The sequence below is a fragment of the Oryx dammah genome, unplaced genomic scaffold (assembly GCF_014754425.2).
Source record: "Oryx dammah isolate SB20612 unplaced genomic scaffold, SCBI_Odam_1.1 HiC_scaffold_23, whole genome shotgun sequence".
In the NCBI taxonomy this organism is placed as follows: domain Eukaryota; kingdom Metazoa; phylum Chordata; class Mammalia; order Artiodactyla; family Bovidae; genus Oryx; species Oryx dammah.
In genome coordinates this window covers 105,321,566-105,340,406 of record NW_024070207.1, presented here as the reverse complement: position 1 = coordinate 105,340,406, position 18,841 = coordinate 105,321,566, and the positions used below count along the sequence as shown (strand labels likewise).

At 35.0% G+C, this 18,841-nt stretch overlaps 1 protein-coding gene across 1 annotated transcript in view; it reads left to right on the top strand.

The window, feature by feature from the left end:
• The window catches only part of IL1RAPL1 (interleukin 1 receptor accessory protein like 1), a 682,102-nt gene that overhangs the window by 98,725 nt on the left and 564,536 nt on the right, over nucleotides 1-18,841 (top strand). Inside the window, exons 3-4 of the mRNA XM_040265353.1 lie at nucleotides 2,302-2,488; nucleotides 6,507-6,660. Of these exons, the coding sequence (XP_040121287.1) occupies nucleotides 2,302-2,488; nucleotides 6,507-6,660 (341 nt within the window). The remainder of the gene's footprint in view (nucleotides 1-2,301; nucleotides 2,489-6,506; nucleotides 6,661-18,841) is intronic.

Below are 18,841 nucleotides of genomic sequence, written 5' to 3'. Positions count from 1 at the left end.
CCTGATTGAACGCCTAGGACAGGCCAAACAGGTTTTAATTTAGTATCACATTCAGTACTTGGAAAAGTGTTGTCTCTGCACACCACTTGAGAGTTTCAGAGGTGTTGGGTGAGTTGCCTCAAGTTGTAAATATAACAGTAAGATTCAAGCCCAGGACTTTGATGGCCATATATATACCATCAAACACTTACCAAAAGAGTTCTCTTAAGAAAACCTAAGTCTGATGTCTAATTCTTCTCTTTATTGTCACTGCCTGGCACAATGACTGACACATTATTAGTATTCATTGACTGTCCAGAAGCTAAATTAGCAAACAGAAATGATGCAATTTACAAGAAAACTTCCTTTGGTCTGACTTTTTCAAAGAGATCTCTGAACACAATTTCTATTCTCATGCATTCCATTATAAACCTAATCTCGGATCCAGCAAAGAATAAATTGATGTGCTGATTTAATCAATTGATTCTATAGAATTTGTCTATCAGGATGCTATTGTCCTTACATAATATATCAGTATGTTTCTCCCGTCTCACAACCTGTACTTCAGTCCAAGTGGGTATGAGTCTGTAAAGACAGATTGTAACTGAGCAATACTTTTATCCAAGACTGTTTACTGCCCATAGTCATTGAAAATGTCTCCTCTTAGCAGACAACCAGTAAGTACTTTATGACTTGACCAGCCTTATCCCTGTCCTTCCATTATGATTAATAGATCAGTTACAATTTCCTATTTCTTTGTTCAGTTTACCAATTTTATTTTATTTTTAATTAATTTTTATTTAGGAAAATACATTCTCAAGGCGTGCATGACTTCAGGGCATGCCGACCCAAAAGACAGGAAGAGAAGAAAGGCCCCGGCCCAATTTTGGCTCCTCTTTTTATGTTTTTTTTTCTCCTTCCCCTGGGCCTGCCCTGTGTAAATTGGACTAGCCAGGACTGCTGTTTGTTCTACCTGAGGTCCTCACTCAGGTTCTCAGAGCTTCCTTTGTTCTGTTTTCATGGGCTTTTCCCTTCCTTGTCTTTTAGCCACCACCATTCTGGATGCTTTTTTCCTATTCTAACTATCTAACAAAATGAAAGGATAAAGTTCCTTGTAGATAAAGCAGGAAAAAGTGTGATTATACTAAAATATAAAGTGTATGTCTTTAAAACATTTTTTCTGAAAAACTTAGGGTGATAGATGAGTAAAAACAAACAAATAGTATGTGTTAGTTTCTTTTTATCATGAGGGTATGCAACCATATCTCATGCAGTGTGAATTATTTCCCTAATGACCAATGAATGCCTGACTCCCTGGTGGCTCAGCAGTAAAGAACCCAACTGCAAAGCAGGAGACTTGGGTTCTATCCCTGGGTGGGGAAGATCCCTTGGAGAAGGAAATGGCATCCCACTCCACTATTCTTGCCTGGAAAATCCCATGGACAGAGGAGCCTGGTGGCCTACAGTCCATAGGGTCTCAAAAGAGTTGGATATGACTGAGTGACTAACAACAACAATTTTTATTGGAATATAGTTGATTTACAATGTTGTGTTAGTTCCTGCTATACAGCAAAGTGAATCAGTTATACATATACATATATCCACTCTTTTTTAGATCCTTTTCCCATAAAGATCAGTACAGAGTATTGAGTAGAGTTCCTTGTGCTATATGGTAAGTCCTTATTAGTTATGTATTTTATATATAATAGTGTGGATATGTTAATCCCAATCTCCCAATTTATCCCCCTTTGGTAACCATAAGCTTGTTTTCTATAGCCGTGACTCTATTTCTGTTTTGTAAATAAGTTAATTTTTACTATTCTTTTCTAGATTACATATATAAGCGATACCATATGGTATTTGTCTTTCTTTGTCTGACTTACTTTACCCAGTAGGATAATCTCTAGGTTCATCCATGTCGCTGCAAATGGCATTATTTCATTTGTATTTATGGCTGAGTATGAGTTTAGTGATTTTAGCATAATTATACACAAACTTGATTTCTTTCTTGACCTAAATATTTTTTATTACTTTTATTTTCTAGATAACAAAAATCTCTATTGAACATTTTTTCAAACCAAACCTGTATATATTATAAAACTTTCTCCCCAGCATATGAAAAATATATAAATGGTTTAACAGAACCAAGCATTGTTTAGCTGACAGATAAGAGCCCTGTGGAATAAGCCATGATACCATACATTAATTAATCAATAGAGTTTTTGTCCTTCTTTCCCTTTTTGACTGAAGTAAATGCACTCCCTTGGCATCGGTTGCTATTTGTTCACACCAGGCCACCATATTTATTCTGCTTTGTTACAGAAACTCCACTTACTGTATGAAAGTATCCATCTCACTGACAGTAGGCGAAAATGACACTGGACTCTGCTATAATTCCAAGATGAAGTACTTTGATAAAGCTGAACTTAGCAAAAGCAAGGAAATTGCCTGCCGTGACATAGAAGACTTTTTGCTACCAAGCAGAGAACCTGAAATCCTGTGGTATAAGGTATGGACTATGAATGATTTTATTGCTCATAAATAGATTCATGTGTATCTTATAGGGCAAGTTGGATAAAAAAAAATTAATGGGTGTTCTGTAGTTCAGTTCTGCCTTTATAAAATACTACAGCAAATTGTGTTGGTCATTGTAAGTTTTTAAACCAGTGACTTTGAAAATCCTAGTCAATATTTATATGGTAGTTCACTGTAGTAAGCTATTGTGTGAATGTTTAGATATAATTTATGCTGATAATCATTTCAATTATATTATAATCTGTGTTGATAATTTCAAGAACTTAAATATGTCAAGCATTCATTTGAAAGCACTCATATAAGCAGTCTAAAATATCCCCAAACAGCAGAGAAAGGATTGACTTGCTTCTGTGATAAAATTGTTTCCCAGTTTTATTCAAATATTCTGTTTAATGGAGGTACCTTTGTGCATAATCTAATCCTTTTCATATAAAAGTATACATATTTTTGAAAACCTGATGAAAATGTACACCATTATAAAAATAGTGTTAGATTAACTTTTTTTTTTTTCAAAAACCAAAAGAAAATTTAGCCTTAAACAGAATAAGCAGACAGTGTTCTTCCTGTCACATCGTTGAGTGAACTTCAGGATTTGAACATATTCTTTAACTAATTTATATCATAAAAGATAATTTTGTTATTGAACATACTCAAGAAAATACAGTATACAGGCTGTGAACATTTGTCTGGAATATTTTATCCATGGTTTAAAGATTCCTAGTATAAACTTTGTTTTGTCCAACTAACTAGAAATAGGAATGTAGGAAGCTGGATCTTTTACTAACTAGATTCACCAATATCAGTATACAGAATGTGAGTCCTCAGGACTGATAGCTTTTGAATTCCAAACTTGTTAGAAATGAAACAGGAAATACATCTTTCAGTTCAGTTCAGTTCAGTTGCTCAGTCGTGTCTGACTCTTTGCAACCCCATGAACCACAGCATGCCAGGCCTCCCTGTCCATCACCAACTCCCGGAGCTTACCCAAACTCATGTCCATTGAGTTGGTGATGCTATCCAACCATCTCATCCTCTGTCGTCCCTTTTTCCTGCCCTTAATCTTTCCCAGCAACAGGGTCTTTTCAAATGAGTTAGCTCTTCTCATCAGGTGGCCAAAGTATTGGAATTTCAGCTTCAACATCAGTCCTTCCAATGAACACCCAGGACTGATCTCGTTTAGGATGGACTGGTTGCATCTCCTTGCAGTCAAAGGGACTCTCAAGAGTCTTCTCCAACACCACAGATCAAAAACATCAACTCTTCAGCACTCAGCTTTCTTAATAGTCCAACTCTCACATCCATACATGACTACTGGGAAAACCATAGCCTTGACTAGATGGACCTTTGTTGACAAAGTAGTGTCTCTGCTTTTTAATATGCTGTCTAGGTTGGTCATAACTTTTCTTCCAAGGAGTAAATGTCTTTTAATTTCATGGCTGCAATCACCATCTGCAGTGATTTTGGAGCCTAAGAAAATAAAGTCAGCCACTGTTTCCACTGTTTCCCCATCTATTTGCCATGAAGTGATGGGACCGGATGCCATGATCTTAGTTTTCTGAATGTTGAGCTTTAAGCCAACTTTTTCACTCTCCTCTTTCACTTTCATCAAGAGGCTCTTCAATTCCTCTTCGCTTTCTGCCACAAGGGTGGTGTCATCTGCATATCTGAGGTTACTGATATTTTTCCTGGCAATCTTGATTCCAGCCTGTACTTCTTCCAGCCCAGCATTTCTCATGATGTACTCTGCATATAAGTTAAATAAGCAGGGTGACAATATACAGCCTTGATGTACTCCTTTCCCTATTTGGAACCAGTCTGTTGTTCCATGTCCAGTTCTAACTGTTGCTTCCTGACCTGCATACAGAGTTCTCAAGAGGCAGGTCAGGTGGTCTGTTATGCCCATCTCTTTCAGAATTTTCCACAGTTTATTGTGATCCAAACAGTCAAAGGCTTTGGCATATTCAGTAAAGCAGAAATAGATGTTTTTCTCAAACTCTCTTGCTTTTTTGATGATCCAACAGATGTTGGCAATTTGATCTCTTGTTCCTCTGCCTTTTCTAAAGCCAGCTTGAACATCTGAAAGTTCACGGTTCACATATTGCTGAAGCCTGGCTTGGAGAATTTTGAGCATTACTTTACGAGCATGTGAGATGAGTGCAATTGTGTAGTAGTTTGAGCATTCTTTGGCATTGCTTTTCTTTGGGATTGGAATGAAAACTGATACATCTTTAGTAATCTTTAAAGGATTTTTCCAATATTAGCAATCTCCTTCTCCAAATGACTTACTTTCATTCTTGATTATAAACAATGGAGGATTTAGAACATCAAGGGAACTGTTGAAATAGTTGTTTACTTTTCCCTGGATTTCTGTCTTGGGCAATGTTAAATACCCTTAAAATTAGCCCCATTATTTCTGTTCCTGTTTTATATGAGCTTTGTATTTTATGTGTCTTAATGGTATAAATATTTCTAATCCTGATTTTCTGAAGTTTGCTTGCTTTCCGTTGTAAGATTCTAAGCAAGCCCTGATGATTTCCTCAAAAAAGAAGGGATATTAGGAGAGTTTGACCCGGGGTCTTCAATTACAAATATTTTTCATGTGTACATTCAACTCCTAGATATGCAATTTCTTTGTTGTTTGCTAAGAAGTTCATCCTGGAGCAGGAAATGACAATCCACTCCAGTAGTCTTGCCTGGAAAATTCCATGGGCAGAAGAGCCTAGCAGGCTACAGTCCATGGGGTTGCAAAGAGTCAGGCACGACTGAGTACACACTTGCCCGCACAAGAAGTTGATCTTAAGAGTTACACACTTTTTCTCATTTTTTGCAAATAGTACCTCAGAATTTGCTGAAATATTAGAGACTACACACATGTGCACACACACACTCCCCACACAGAGTCTTACACTCAATTTTTTAAATGACTAGCCTCATATTGATCTTTTAGTCATGTTTCCACCATCTCCCCAATCATTGTGACCTTAAGCTAGATAGACCATAACTAGTGAAGTGATGGGTGAAGATACAGCATATCTGGAATTTTAAAAAGTCTTCAGATTATTTTTCCACAGTCAAGGGAACATATATGGCAAACATTTAGTGTATAATTCATGTAACCATAAGCATTTATACAACTAATATGAAGATATTAAATGTGTAGTTTGCACTGAAATAGCCAGATAATTGTGCTCCAATTACACACAGGCATTGAGATACATACTCAAAATAATGATCTGTATAAATTTGATTTGCCAATAAATTTTTAAAAAGATATGATTTCTGGATAATGTTAAAAGTTTAAAGCTATTTTATCCTCATTCCATTGATTTTTAATCTGGCTAGGGAAAATGAACTTCTGTTTCTCAAAAACAGAAATCTCCTGAGTCAACATCATTATAATCCAAAACTTAAAGCAGAGACCATAATTTGGTATTAACAATGAAAACTGGTGTTATGGAACTATCAAGATCTTGCATAAAAATGATGGCCATTTCTTCCATGGATTGCAGAATATATATGCTATGAAAAGATCAAATTATTTCTATATGTGATATTAAAAGATTTAAAATATTGAATTAAAGCATTTTTCTCCATAGAGTTAGCTTCTTTTACTTTCCACTAAAACATTCATTTTATGTTTTATGTTATTAGTATCAAGGTATAAAAATCAAACATAAAATATTTTCTTCTAAAAGTGATGTCAAAAGTAATCTTAATAAATGTTCCTTTTATTATATCTAATAAATCAACACATATCTATCTGATTTAGAGACACTAATCTTATGCATTAATAAAGTGAATCTTGAGTACTCTTTTCCAAATTGAGAACCTGATTTCCTGGAAATATGGGAAAGGTTTGAAAATCTTTAGCATTAATTCCAAACTCTTCAGCATTTTTAAAATATAACTTTAGAAGTTTTAATTTAGTCATTTTAAATATTTTATTTTTAAGTCACTGTATGTACTATAAAAGTTTTATATTCCTCATGTAGGAATGTAGGACAAAAACATGGAGGCCAAGTATAGTATTCAAAAGAGATACCCTGCTTATAAGAGAAGTCAGAGAAGATGACATTGGAAATTATACATGTGAGTTAAAATATGGAGGCTTTGTTGTGCGAAGAACTACTGAACTAACTGTTACAGGTAAGCTCAGTCTTCAATATTTCACTTGCAAGTAATGAAACTAACATTTTAAGTTTCACTTTTGTGCTTCATATTGATTTTTTCAAATCTTTGCAGTGAAAGAACCACTTAACCAAATGCTAAGTGTATTCCTATAGGTGAAATTTATTCCTTCTTGTTTTCAAATCATATTGCCCTGAAATGCATTTGAAAGGTTAAAGAAAATAGGCTTAGGGGATTATAGAAATGTTAGCTTTTGAAAGTGCTTGAAATAATGAGTATACAATTTCAGAAAATCATGCTTATATTTTGTAGTGGTGTCATTTTTGGAAACATTTCCAAGAGTGTTGAAATGGAATATATGAAATTTACCTTGATCTTCCTGTCTTGTTCCAAATTAGAAAAATTGCTTTTTTATTCATGTTTCACTCTGTGAACTTGACACATGTTCTCATGAACTTGAATATAACAAAATATCACGTGCAATGTTTGAATAGTTATGTGAGATGCATTGCATGGTCTCATTCCTGTATCTGGTTACTAAGGTAGAAGGGCATGAGAGCAAGATTCACGACAGTCTGTAATCACAGACCTACAACTCACTAGTCATGTGAATATTTTAATCACCATAACCTTCAGAATATCAGTTTCCTCATGTACAAAATGGTGATGATAAAGTTTGCCTTGTTTATTTCATAGGATTTTTGCAAGAATTGAATGAGATAAGATAATATGTATGAAATCAATTAGCAAGATACATAATTACATACAAATATGCATCATTTTGTCATTTTAAGTGATATATTCTTAAATAATGTATTCATCTCTCATTTTATGTTCTTGTGTACTTCTCTCAAAGCGGTTCCAACAGATAAAGTGGAGGGATCAAAATCAATGCTTCAGTCAGTTAAAAATTTATTATTCTCATCTTATTAAGAGAGATTCTTAATAAGTGATATCTCTGCTTTTTAATATGCTGTCTAGGTTTGTCATGGCTTTCCTTCCAAACAGCAAGTGTCTTTTTTATTTCATGGCAGCAGTCACCATCCACAGTGATTTTGTAGCCCAAGAAAATAATATCTGTCATTGCTTCCAGTTTTCCCCCTTCTGTTTGCCCTGAAGTAATGGGATCGGATGCCATGATTGTAGTTTTTTGAATGTTGAGTTTTAACCCAACTTTTTCGCTCTCCTCTTTCATCTTCATCAAGAGGCTCTTTAGTTTCTCTTTGCTTTCTGCTGTTTAGAGTGGAATCGTCTGCATATCTGTGGCTGTCGGTATTTCCCCCAGCAATCTTGATACCAGCTTTTGATTCATCCAGCCCAGTGTTTCTCATGATGTACTCTGCATATAAGTTAAATAAGCAGGGTGACGATATACAGCCTTGACCTACTCCTTTCCCAATTTGGAACCAGTCTGTTGTTCCATATCTGGTTCTAAATGTTGCTTCTTAACCTGCATACAGGTTTCTCAGGAGGCAGGTCAGGTGGTCTAGTATTCCCATCTCTTTAAGAATTTTCCAGTTTGTTGTGATCCACACAGTCAAAGGCTTTGGCATAGTCAATGAAGCAGAAGTGAATGTTTTTCTGGAATTCACTTGATTTCTCTGTGATCCAACAGATGTTGGCAATTTTGCTGTATGGTTCCTGTGCCTTTTCTGCACCCAAATGTACATCTGGGAGTTCTTGGTTCACGTACTGCTGAAGAATTTTGAGCATTACTTTGCTAACCTGTGAAATGAGCACAAATGTGAAATAGTTCGAACATTCTTTGGTATTGCCCATCTTTGGGATTGAAATGAAAACTGACCTTTTCCAGTCCTGTGGCCACTGCTGAGTTTTCCAAATTTGCTGGCATATTGAATGCAGCACTTTCACTGCATCATCTTTTAGGATTTGAAATCGCTCAACTGGAATTCTATCACCTCCACTAGCTTTGTTTGTAGTGATGCTTCCTAAGGCCCACTTGACTTCACGTTCCAGGATGTCTGGCTCTAGGTGAGTGACACACCATCGTGGTTGTCTGGGTCATTAAGGCCTTTTTTGTATAGTTCTGTGTTTTCTTGCCACCTCTTCTTAATCTCTTCTGCTTCTGTTAGGTCCTTGTCATTTCTGTCCTTTATCATGTCTATCCTTGCATAAAATATTCCCTTGACATCTCTAATTTTCTTGAAGAGATCTTTAGTCTCTCATTCTATTGTTTTCCTCTGTTTCTTTGCATTGTTTACTTAAGAATGTTTTCTTATCTTTCCTTGCTATTCTCTGGTACTCTGCATTCATTGGGGTGTATCTTTCCCTTTCTCCCTTACCTTTCGCTTCTTTCTTCTCTCAGTTATTTTTAAAGGGTCCTCAGACAACCTCTTTGCCTTTTTGCATTTCTTTTTCTTCAGGATAGTTTTGGTCATTGCCTCCTGTACAGTTATGAATCTCCATCCATAGTTTTTCAGACATTTTGTCTACCAGATCTAATGCCTTGAATCTATTAATTACCTCTGCTATATAATCATAAGGGATTTAATTTAGGTCATACCTGAATAGCATAGTGGTTTCCCTACTTTCTTCAGTTTAAGCCTGAATTTTGCAATAAGAAGTTCATGATCTAAGCCACAGTTGGCTCCAGGTCTTGTTTCTCCTGACTATATAGTGCTTCTCCTTCTTCGGCTCCAAAGAATAATCAATCTGATTTCAGTATTGACCGTCTGGTGATATACATGTATAGAGTCATCTCTTGTGTTGTTGAAAGAGGGTGTTTGCTATGACCAGTGTGTTCTGTTGACAGAACCCTGCTAACCTTTGTCCTGCTTCATTTTATACTCCAAGGCCAAACTTGGCTGTTATTCCAGCTATCTCTTGACTTCCTACTTTTGCATTCCAGTCCCCTGTGATGAAAAGACATCTTGTTTTGGTGTTAGTTCTAGAAAGTCTTATAGTCTTCCTCAAACTGTTCAACTTCAGCTTCTTCAGCATTAGTGGTTGGGGCATATATTTGGATTACTGTGGTACTGAATGGTTTGTCTTGGAAATGAATCAAGATCATTCTGTCATTTTTGAGATTGCATACAGTACTGCATTTCATACTCTTTTGTTGACTATGAGGGCTACTCCATTTCTTTTGAAGGATTCTTGCCCACAGTAGTAGATTTAAATCTGAATTAAATTTGCCCATTCCCATCCATTTTAGTTCACTGATTCCTAAGATTTTGATGCTCACTCTTGCTATCTCCTGTTTGACCACATCCAATTTACCTTGATTCATGGACCTAACTTTCCAGGTTCCTGTGCAGTATTATTCTTAACAGCATCAAACTTCTTGTATATGAAAAGTATTTTGTGGCAGTCACATTCATCTTATAATAATCTTTAAATCTTGAAATTTTGATTAGTTTGACTTATAAACAAAATTTGATATCATGAAATTCATTTGATGGCTGTAAGTATTCTGATTGAAAGGAAATTTAGTTAAATCAGATACTCTTTGGTGATGCCTTTGAGAAATATTAGACGCAGAAGATAAATGACAGTAGCAATACATGCAGCAGCAGCAGCAGCAATACATGTTATGTTTAAATAGTAACCACACATTTAATCATGTAGTATGTACCTAAGATGTACACATGTATGATTTGCACTCACTTGGTTTTCAGTTTTATTGTGTTAATAGGCTTTTGTATAGAAAATTAAAATTTACCCTTTTATCACTTTACCTCCCTGTTTAATGGAACAGTGAAAAATACAACTATCTATACTTGGATTTTCTCTACAATAAATATTGAATATATTATTTTTCTTTTTTGCTCTTAATGTATACTGAAGTAGCTTTTCAAGGAGTAAGTACAAAGAAATGTAAAAGTATAATGAAAAATACCTATTCTGAAAAGAGAATAGAATGACTTTCTAGTCTTTATTCTTTGGGATGTAGAACTAATCTTCAGTAAACACATCTTTCCCCTTTCTAGAAACACTCAGTTACTAAAACACTGTCTAGTAAGAGGAGACTGGGAACAGTCTCCTAGAGATTGGAAACTGGGTCCCAATGAGTAAAATGATATAAATGAGTCTATTTTGTACAATTAATAATAGAATTGTTCTCTCCTAAATGTTAACCAGGGCTATTATATTTTTGTGCATTCATTTTGCCAAAATATCTCCTTTTCTTTATGGAAAAAGGAGGAATAATTATTTCTTGATATCCAAGAGAAAGTTAGTTAATATTTCAATGAAAATTTCCATCCAACTGATTATTATCATTACCTCTAACTTAAGTAGATCTACGTGAGAAATTGATTTGGGAAAATACAATATAAAGCAAAATTAAATTCTATATGAAATTTTAGTTGAATCTTAGAACTGCATATTCCAGGATCAAAATAATATGTATTAAAATACAGTTTAGAGTTTAACAAGAAGTCTATTGATAGGATATACTTATGCATGACATTACTTCAAATAGTATTACTCTATAGCCCATTTAGGATTCCCTGGTGGCTCAGTGGTAAAGAATCTGCCTGCAATGCAGGAGACTCAGGTTCAATCCCTGGGTCAGGAAGATCCCCTGAAGAAGGGCATGGCTACCCACTCCAGTATTCTTGCCTGGAGAATTCCATGGACAGAGGAGCCTGGTGGGCTACAGTCTGTGGGTTTCAAGGAGTTGGACACAACTGAGCAACTGTCACTTTTCAATTTATAGCTCATTTACTTTGCCTGTGGCCAAATTGAAGAGTAATTCTTAGAACCCAAGTTAAACTCTCAATATAATAACAAAGGTGAGCATTTCTCTGCATGATAATTAATCACTATTTTGTATCTTGGTGTTATGTACATCATGATCATATTTTAGTTAATGTAAATCTTACACAAAGCATGGTATCATTTACTTTTAGTGGATCTGCCTTAGATGATAACATGTATTTTGAAGTGTGCTAGAATGTTTCTTTAAAATAAAACAAAAGAGTCCTATATGTAAAGAGAAAAGGGAACATGGGGATAAGTAAAGTGACATTTTACAGGTTACATTGTAAGCTTTTATGGGAGTTTTTTTTAAATTGAAAGTATATGGGTCTACTAACTGAAGTAGCGGTTTAGGAAAACAGATCACAGTGAAAGAAATGACAAACCTACTTGACACTTTTGGTATACTTTAAACATTTTTGAAAAATTAAATATAATATGTTTTAGCATCGTCTGTAGCCTCCACCTTCTTCTCTATGCCTCAGCCACACGATTTCACTGTTCTCCTCCAGATATCCTCCTTCTGAACCCTTACTCCTGGAGTGCTGCTCTGGAAAGCTTTTTCTTCCATGGTGTTACAGAGCTGACTCCTACTCTTTTCTTTGAGGCACAGCTAAAACATTCCCTCTGTTTGGAGGTGTATAATTCTTCATGACTCCATAGCATTTTTAGAATCGCTATTGCAGCTCTTACCACGTTGCATTATAAATATTTGTTGACACTCCTCGATTTTCACAAGAACATGAGTTTTTCAGAGCCAAGGGCAATGTCTCTTGTTTCCTAAATGTTTTACTTTAGAATAGCTTTACATTTACAAAATAATAAAAACAGGGAGAGATCCCATACACCCCACACCCAGGTTTCTCCTCTGTTAACATCTAACATAAGTATGGCACACTTGTTACAATTGATGAATTAATGTTGCTGTATGATTACTAAATCTACATTTTATTCAGATTTCCTTAATTTTTACCTAATGTCCTTTTTCTGTCCCAGCATCCCATTTAGGATAGCACATCACTTTTAGTTGTTTTGTCTCCTTAGGTTCTTTTTAGCTGTTACTATTTCTGACTTTTCTTGTTTTTATAATCTTGATCATTTTAATGAGCACTTATTTTATAAAATGCCCTTCAATTGTGATCTGTTTGATTTTTTTATGTTTAAATTTGACTTATGTATTCCTGGAAGACCACAAATGTAAAATCACAACATATCGTACTGTCAACATGACATCATTGTTGATGTTGACATTCATTGATGTTGATGTTGACATTGGTAGTGTTAGTCACTTGTTGGTCAGACTTTGCCACTATAGACTTACTCTTTTTTCTCTGCTTTCACTACTCTACCCTTTGGAAGGCAGTAACTATCTGTAGTCTACACTTAAGGAGTTATGCACCTACCTCTTTGAAGTCCGAGTATATACTTCAATTATTTGAAATTCTTCATGAGGCATATATCTATTTTCTGACATTTATCTACTTATTCCATCATTTTCTATATCAGTATGGACTCATAGATGTTTCTTTTATACTTTGGTTTGTATCCACCATCACCATTGTTGCTCAAATCGTTCTAACTTTGGCCCTTTGGACCTCTTTTAATTGTGTGTGTGTGTGTGTGTGTACACATTTGTGCACTTGTGTGTCTTTGAGTATTCCTTTATTTTCGAATTCTACAAGATGCTCCAGGGTCATCCTGGGCATTTCATGCCCCAGTCCTACAATCAACAATTTCTTCCAAAGAGCCCTTTTTCTTTTTCTTGGAGAATGGTACTAGAAACTAAGATCTGGGCAGTGGGAGTACTCTTTGCTAAAGGAGTATAGTTGCTTTTAAGACCTCTCAATTGATAGAGCAAGGACATAGGTGTATACTAACCCAGGCATAAACACATACCTAGAAATATTTCTATATGTAACCATCCATATCTATATTGAACTAAATATGAGTTCATACTTATGTCGCTAATCCATTACCATGGAGATCATTCTAGCCTCTTCTTTTGGCTTATCTGTAACCTCCCTGTCCAATAGTGAGAAGCCTGGTTACCACCAACTGCTATCTATTTACTTGTTTACTTACAATATAGGTGTGTAATGGGATTAAACTGGTTGACCTGTATTCCTGTGAGGAACAACTTTATAGCTTCAAGTGCATTGCCTATTTGCAGTTTCTTTTCACTTTAGTCTTATGGACTCCACTCATTTCCCAAGTTACTTAGGTCAGCACCTTTCCCTCCCATCCCCTTCAGTGAGCTTATAATAGAGTTAGATTGTTTTATCACATTCTGCATTCCATCCTTGGATCTTCCGTTCTCCTAAATAATGTCTTTAAAATTTTACAGACATTAAAGTTTGTAGGGGAGGAAGAAGAATTCTCTGTTTATTCTTCAGAGTTCTTGGCTGAGGCCCCCTATAATAAAAGGCAGGTAAACAAGAGAAAAACAAAGATGTTTATTAAAATATACATGTACCTGGAAGATACCTGGGAAACTTATTACCTTGCCAAGATGGCCAAAGCCACCCCCTTAAATATCATCTTTGGCTAAAGACAAAAGAAAGGTTTTTCAATTCGAAGGGGAGAAAGGCCAATTATGGGAGGTTTACCAGGAAAAAGCACAGTAAACCAGGGTGAGTCTAAATCTAAATGCCTTCTCCATTGTTAAGATTTGCTGAAGATTTAGTCATTTTTCTCTTCCTGGTATAGAGAAGTCACCCTTACATAAATGAAGATTTTCTTTATAAGTGTAAATTCCTTATGATAGAGTAACTCTTGCTTTCTTTTCAGAGCTTCTCTTGTTTCTATAGTTTCTCAAAAAAAAAAAAAACAGCTCAAAATAATCTTTATACTAAAGGGGCATATTCTGGGATGGCATTTTCTGCTCTCCTTTATTCCCACCTTTGAGACTTCCCCATTAAGTTTTACAATCTAGAAGCTGAGTTGGTAGATGGCTTCATATCTCAATGAATGATTCTTAGTCCTAAGAATAGGTTATTTTAGTTAAAGAAATGTGTGTTATTTCAGGACACAGTTTTTCACATGAGCTCCCAAAGTTAAGCCTTTATGGTGCAAGCAATCAGGGGTTTATTAAAAGGCATTTCTATGCAGGAGACAGGTTCAGTGCCTGAGTCTCGATCCCCTGGAGCAAGAAACAGCAATCCACTCCAGTATTCTTGCCTGGAGAATCCCATGGACAGAGGAGCCTGGTGGGCTACAGTCCATAGGGTTGCAAAGAGTCACAGTTGAGTGACTGAGCACATAGACACATAGAAACATAAGGGGAAAAAGTTAATGATTCAAGCAGAATATAAGCCCAGTTTCTGAGTCATGAGGGCAGCTGGTTAAGAATATTTCTTGATATTAGGCTCGAAGAATCTTGTTTAGATTAGTTGTAAAATGTAACTAACAAAATTTACCATGTTAGCCATTTTTAGGTCTACATTTCACTGGCATTAAAGTGCATTAACACTGTGTGCAATGATCGCCACCATCATCCTCTAGAACTTTTTCATCTTTCCAAACTGAAACTCTGTATCCTTTAAACAGTAACTCCATCCCTTCCTCCCATCAGTCCCTGGAAACCACCCCTCTATTTTCTGTGACCATAAATTAGACCATTTTAGGTATCTCAAATAAGTGGAATTATACAGTATTTGTCTTTTTGTGTATGTTTTATTTCACTTAGCATGGTGTCTTTAAGGTTCATTCATGATAGCTCATTTCTTTCTGTCACTGACTAATATTCTATTGTGTGGCTGTACCATAGTTTTTCCATTCATGTTTTGAATGATGCATCTTGGGTACTTTCAGTTTTTGAACATTATGAATAAAGCTACTATGTACATTATTGTGGAGGTTTTTCTGTTGATGGGAGTTTCAAATTAGTTTAAAAAATACCCAGGGATATAATTTCTAGAGTATATGGTAAGATTATATTCAGCTTTGTGAGAAGTTGCCGAACTGTCTTCTAAAGTAGGTATACTATTTTGCATTTCCATCAACAATGAATGAAGAATCCTAGTGTTCTCCATCCATCTACCAATTTTGTTGCTTGGATTTTAGCATTCCAATAGTTCTGTAGTGGTATCTCACTGTGTTTTAATTGCCAATTCCCTAATTATAAATGATTTTGACCATCTTTTTATATGCTATTAGTGTTTTGTGTATCTTCTTTGATCTTATGTCTGTTCAGATATATAACTCCCTTTTCAAGTGGAATGTCTGCTTTTCCATTGCTCAGGTTTAAGAATTCTTTGTGTACTTTTGAAATTCTTTGTATTCTTAAAGAATTTATGAATTCTTTGTAGCTCTTTTATCAGATGTGTGTTTTCTAAGTATTTTCTCCCATCCTGTAGCTTTTCTTTTGATTTTTCTTAACAATAACTTTCACAGAGCAGAGATTTAAGGGTTTTATTTTAAAGTTCCTCTTTTTTTCCCTAAGAAGTAGACTTAATTCTATAAATTTCTTCTAAACTTTGCTTTTGCTGCATCCCACAAATTTGGTAAGTTATGTTTTCATATAGTTCAAACATTTTTAAATTAATTTACTTTTTAATTTAAGGTTAATTGCTTTACAGAATTAAATGAATCAGCCTCAACATGAATCTGGAGAAGGAAATGGCAATCCACTCCAGTGCTCTTGCCTGGAAAATCCCATGGACAGAGGAGCCTGGTAGGCTACAGTCCATGGGGTCGCAAAGAGTCAGACATGGCTAAGTGAGTTCACTTTCTTTCAATATGAATCAGCCATAGGTATACATGTATATTTAAAATTTCTCTTGCAAAATATTCTTTAACCAATGTGTTAGAAATGTGTTAATTTCTAGACTTTTGGTGATTTTCCCAGCTGCTTTTTTCTTACTGATTTCTAGTTTATTTTCAGGACAGTCTGAGTACACACTTTGTGTGATTTCTATTTTTTAAGAATTGCTAAAGTGTCTTTAATGAACCAGAATGTGATCTTTCATGGTAAATGTCCTATGAGAGCCTGAAAGAAATATATATTTTGCTGTTATTAGATGGAGAATTCTACAAATGTCAATTAAATCAAGTTTACTTATTGTGTTGCTCAAATCAACTGTATCCTTACTGATTTTCTGCTTGCTGGATATTTCAATTAGTGAAAATAAAGTGTTGAAATCTTCAAAAATAGTAGTCAATTTTTCCATTTATCCTTTCAATTCTATATGTTTTTGCCTTATAACTTTGATGCTCCTGTTGTTAGGTGCTTAGAGTTATTATGTTTGGGTGTTGTTAGATGCTTAGGTGTTTAGGGTTATTATGTCGCCTTAGAGAATTGATCTCTTTGTCATTATGTAATATCCCTCTTTATTCATATTTTCCTTGTTCTGAAGTCAGCTTTGTCTGAAATCAATATACCTAGCTTTCTTTTGATTAGTATTAGCATGGTATATCTTTCTTCATCCCTTCACTTTTAACTTAAAAAAAAATTTAAAGTGGGTTTCTTTTCTTTAAAATAGTTAGATCTTAATGTTTTATCCACTTTGACTTTCATTATATTTTAACTGATGTAGTTAGACCACTTATAGTAATTATCAAGGGCCTTCCCTGGTGCTTAGGACTCTGTACCTCCACTGCAGTGGCTCAGATTCTATCCCTGGTCAGGAAACTAAGATCCTACAAGCTGTGCAGCACAGCAAAAGTAGTAATAATAATTTTTTAAGTTTAAAAAAGTGATTATTGAATCATTAGACTAGTATGTCTGTCAGTGTTTTCATTTGATTGAACTTATTCTTTGTTTTCCTCTCTTCTGCTTTCTCTGGTTGTATAGTTCCACTTTGCCTCTCCTTTCTCATTATAAATTTTACTTCTTTTTAAAAAAATTTGGTGTTTGCCCTGGATGTTTCAATACTTTTTAAAAACCAATCTCAGTTCTTCCCTCTCGTCCCTTATGACATCACTGTCATTCATTTCACTTATCTGTATGTTGTAATCATCCAATAAATTATTTTCTTTAATTTTTACATTAAAAAAAAAGTTAGATTGTATTTATTTATTTTCAGACACAGTTTGTGAGATCCTAGCTCCCCAACCAGGGATCAAACCCATGTCCTCTGCAGTGTAAGCACAGAATCATCCAATAAATATTAATTACTACTTTAGACAAGTAGTTGTCTTTTGGATCAATTTATAATAAGATAAAGTATTTTATTTTACCCTCATTTGCTTCTTCTCTAACACTCTTGTCTTCTTCATGTTGATCCATGTTTCTGAATCACTTATATTGACATTTCTTGCAGTGAATTTCTGGTGGTGATAAATTCCCTGTTTTTGTTTGTTCAAGAATGCCTTTAGTTTTTACCAGTTTAAATGTTTCACTCCACTCTCTTCTTTCTTGTATGTTTTTTGACAAGAGTTTCACTCTGATTCTTACCCTTGTTCCTCTATAGATATCATTTTTCCTGCTTTTTCAAGATTTTCTATTTGTGGTTTTTCTGCAGTTTGAATATATCTAGATGTTGCAATTTTGTTATTTATTTTACTTGGTGTTTTCTGAGCTTCAAGGGTTTTTTATTTGGTGTCTGTCATTAATTTTGGAAAGTCCTTTGCCATTTTTATTTCTTTTAGTCTGTTTTTTCTTTCTTCTTGCTATACTTCTTCCTTCTCCTGCCTTTTGAAATTATCCCACAGTTCTTGTATGTTCTGTTTCATTTTTTTATTCTTTGTTCTTTTTGCATTTTGGTTTATGAAATTTCTATTGTTCTGTCTTCAGGATAACTCAGTCTTTCTTTGGCTGTGTCCAGTATACTCATGGGCCCATCAAAGACAGCCTTCATTTCTGTTATGGTGTTTTAATTCCTAGCATGTCCTTTAGATTCCTGCTGAGAATTTCAATTTCTGTGCTTAAATTATCCATCTGTTTTTGCATATTATCTTTTTTCCATTAGAACACTTATGATATTAAACATAAATATTTTAAATTATCTGTTGGATAATGTCAGTATCTGTGTCATATCTAAGCTTGGTTCTGTTGGTTGCTGACAGAGTTTCTCCAACGTCTTCTCCAAATAAGCAGATCTCAGCTGTGACTCTCTGGATTCACCCGTTTTCCAAATTTTGGAGTGGTGGTTTGACCTGAAATATCTGTCAGTTCTCTTAGAGGTCTAAGAAAAGCTTTTGGTTTTCAGGTTTTTCCTGTAGCAATGGGGATGGTGGTTTCTAAACCATTTTTACTCATGGAAGCTGAAACCAAAAGTAGGAGTGTTATTTCCATCTTGGGGTGAAAATCTAGCATGTCTGCCCCATAGTAGTCACTAAACAGATGTACATTCTTAAATATATCGATTGAGTATCTTGGACATATTCCACATTGTCAGTTGCTTTTAAATTGTGTTTACAATTGAGTAAAATGATACCTTGCCACCCCAAAAGCGTAACAAATAGTGGAGGCATAACTCCCTCAATCTAGATCCCATACTCCACTTTTGCTAACACTATGGGATAGTACCTCAACCTT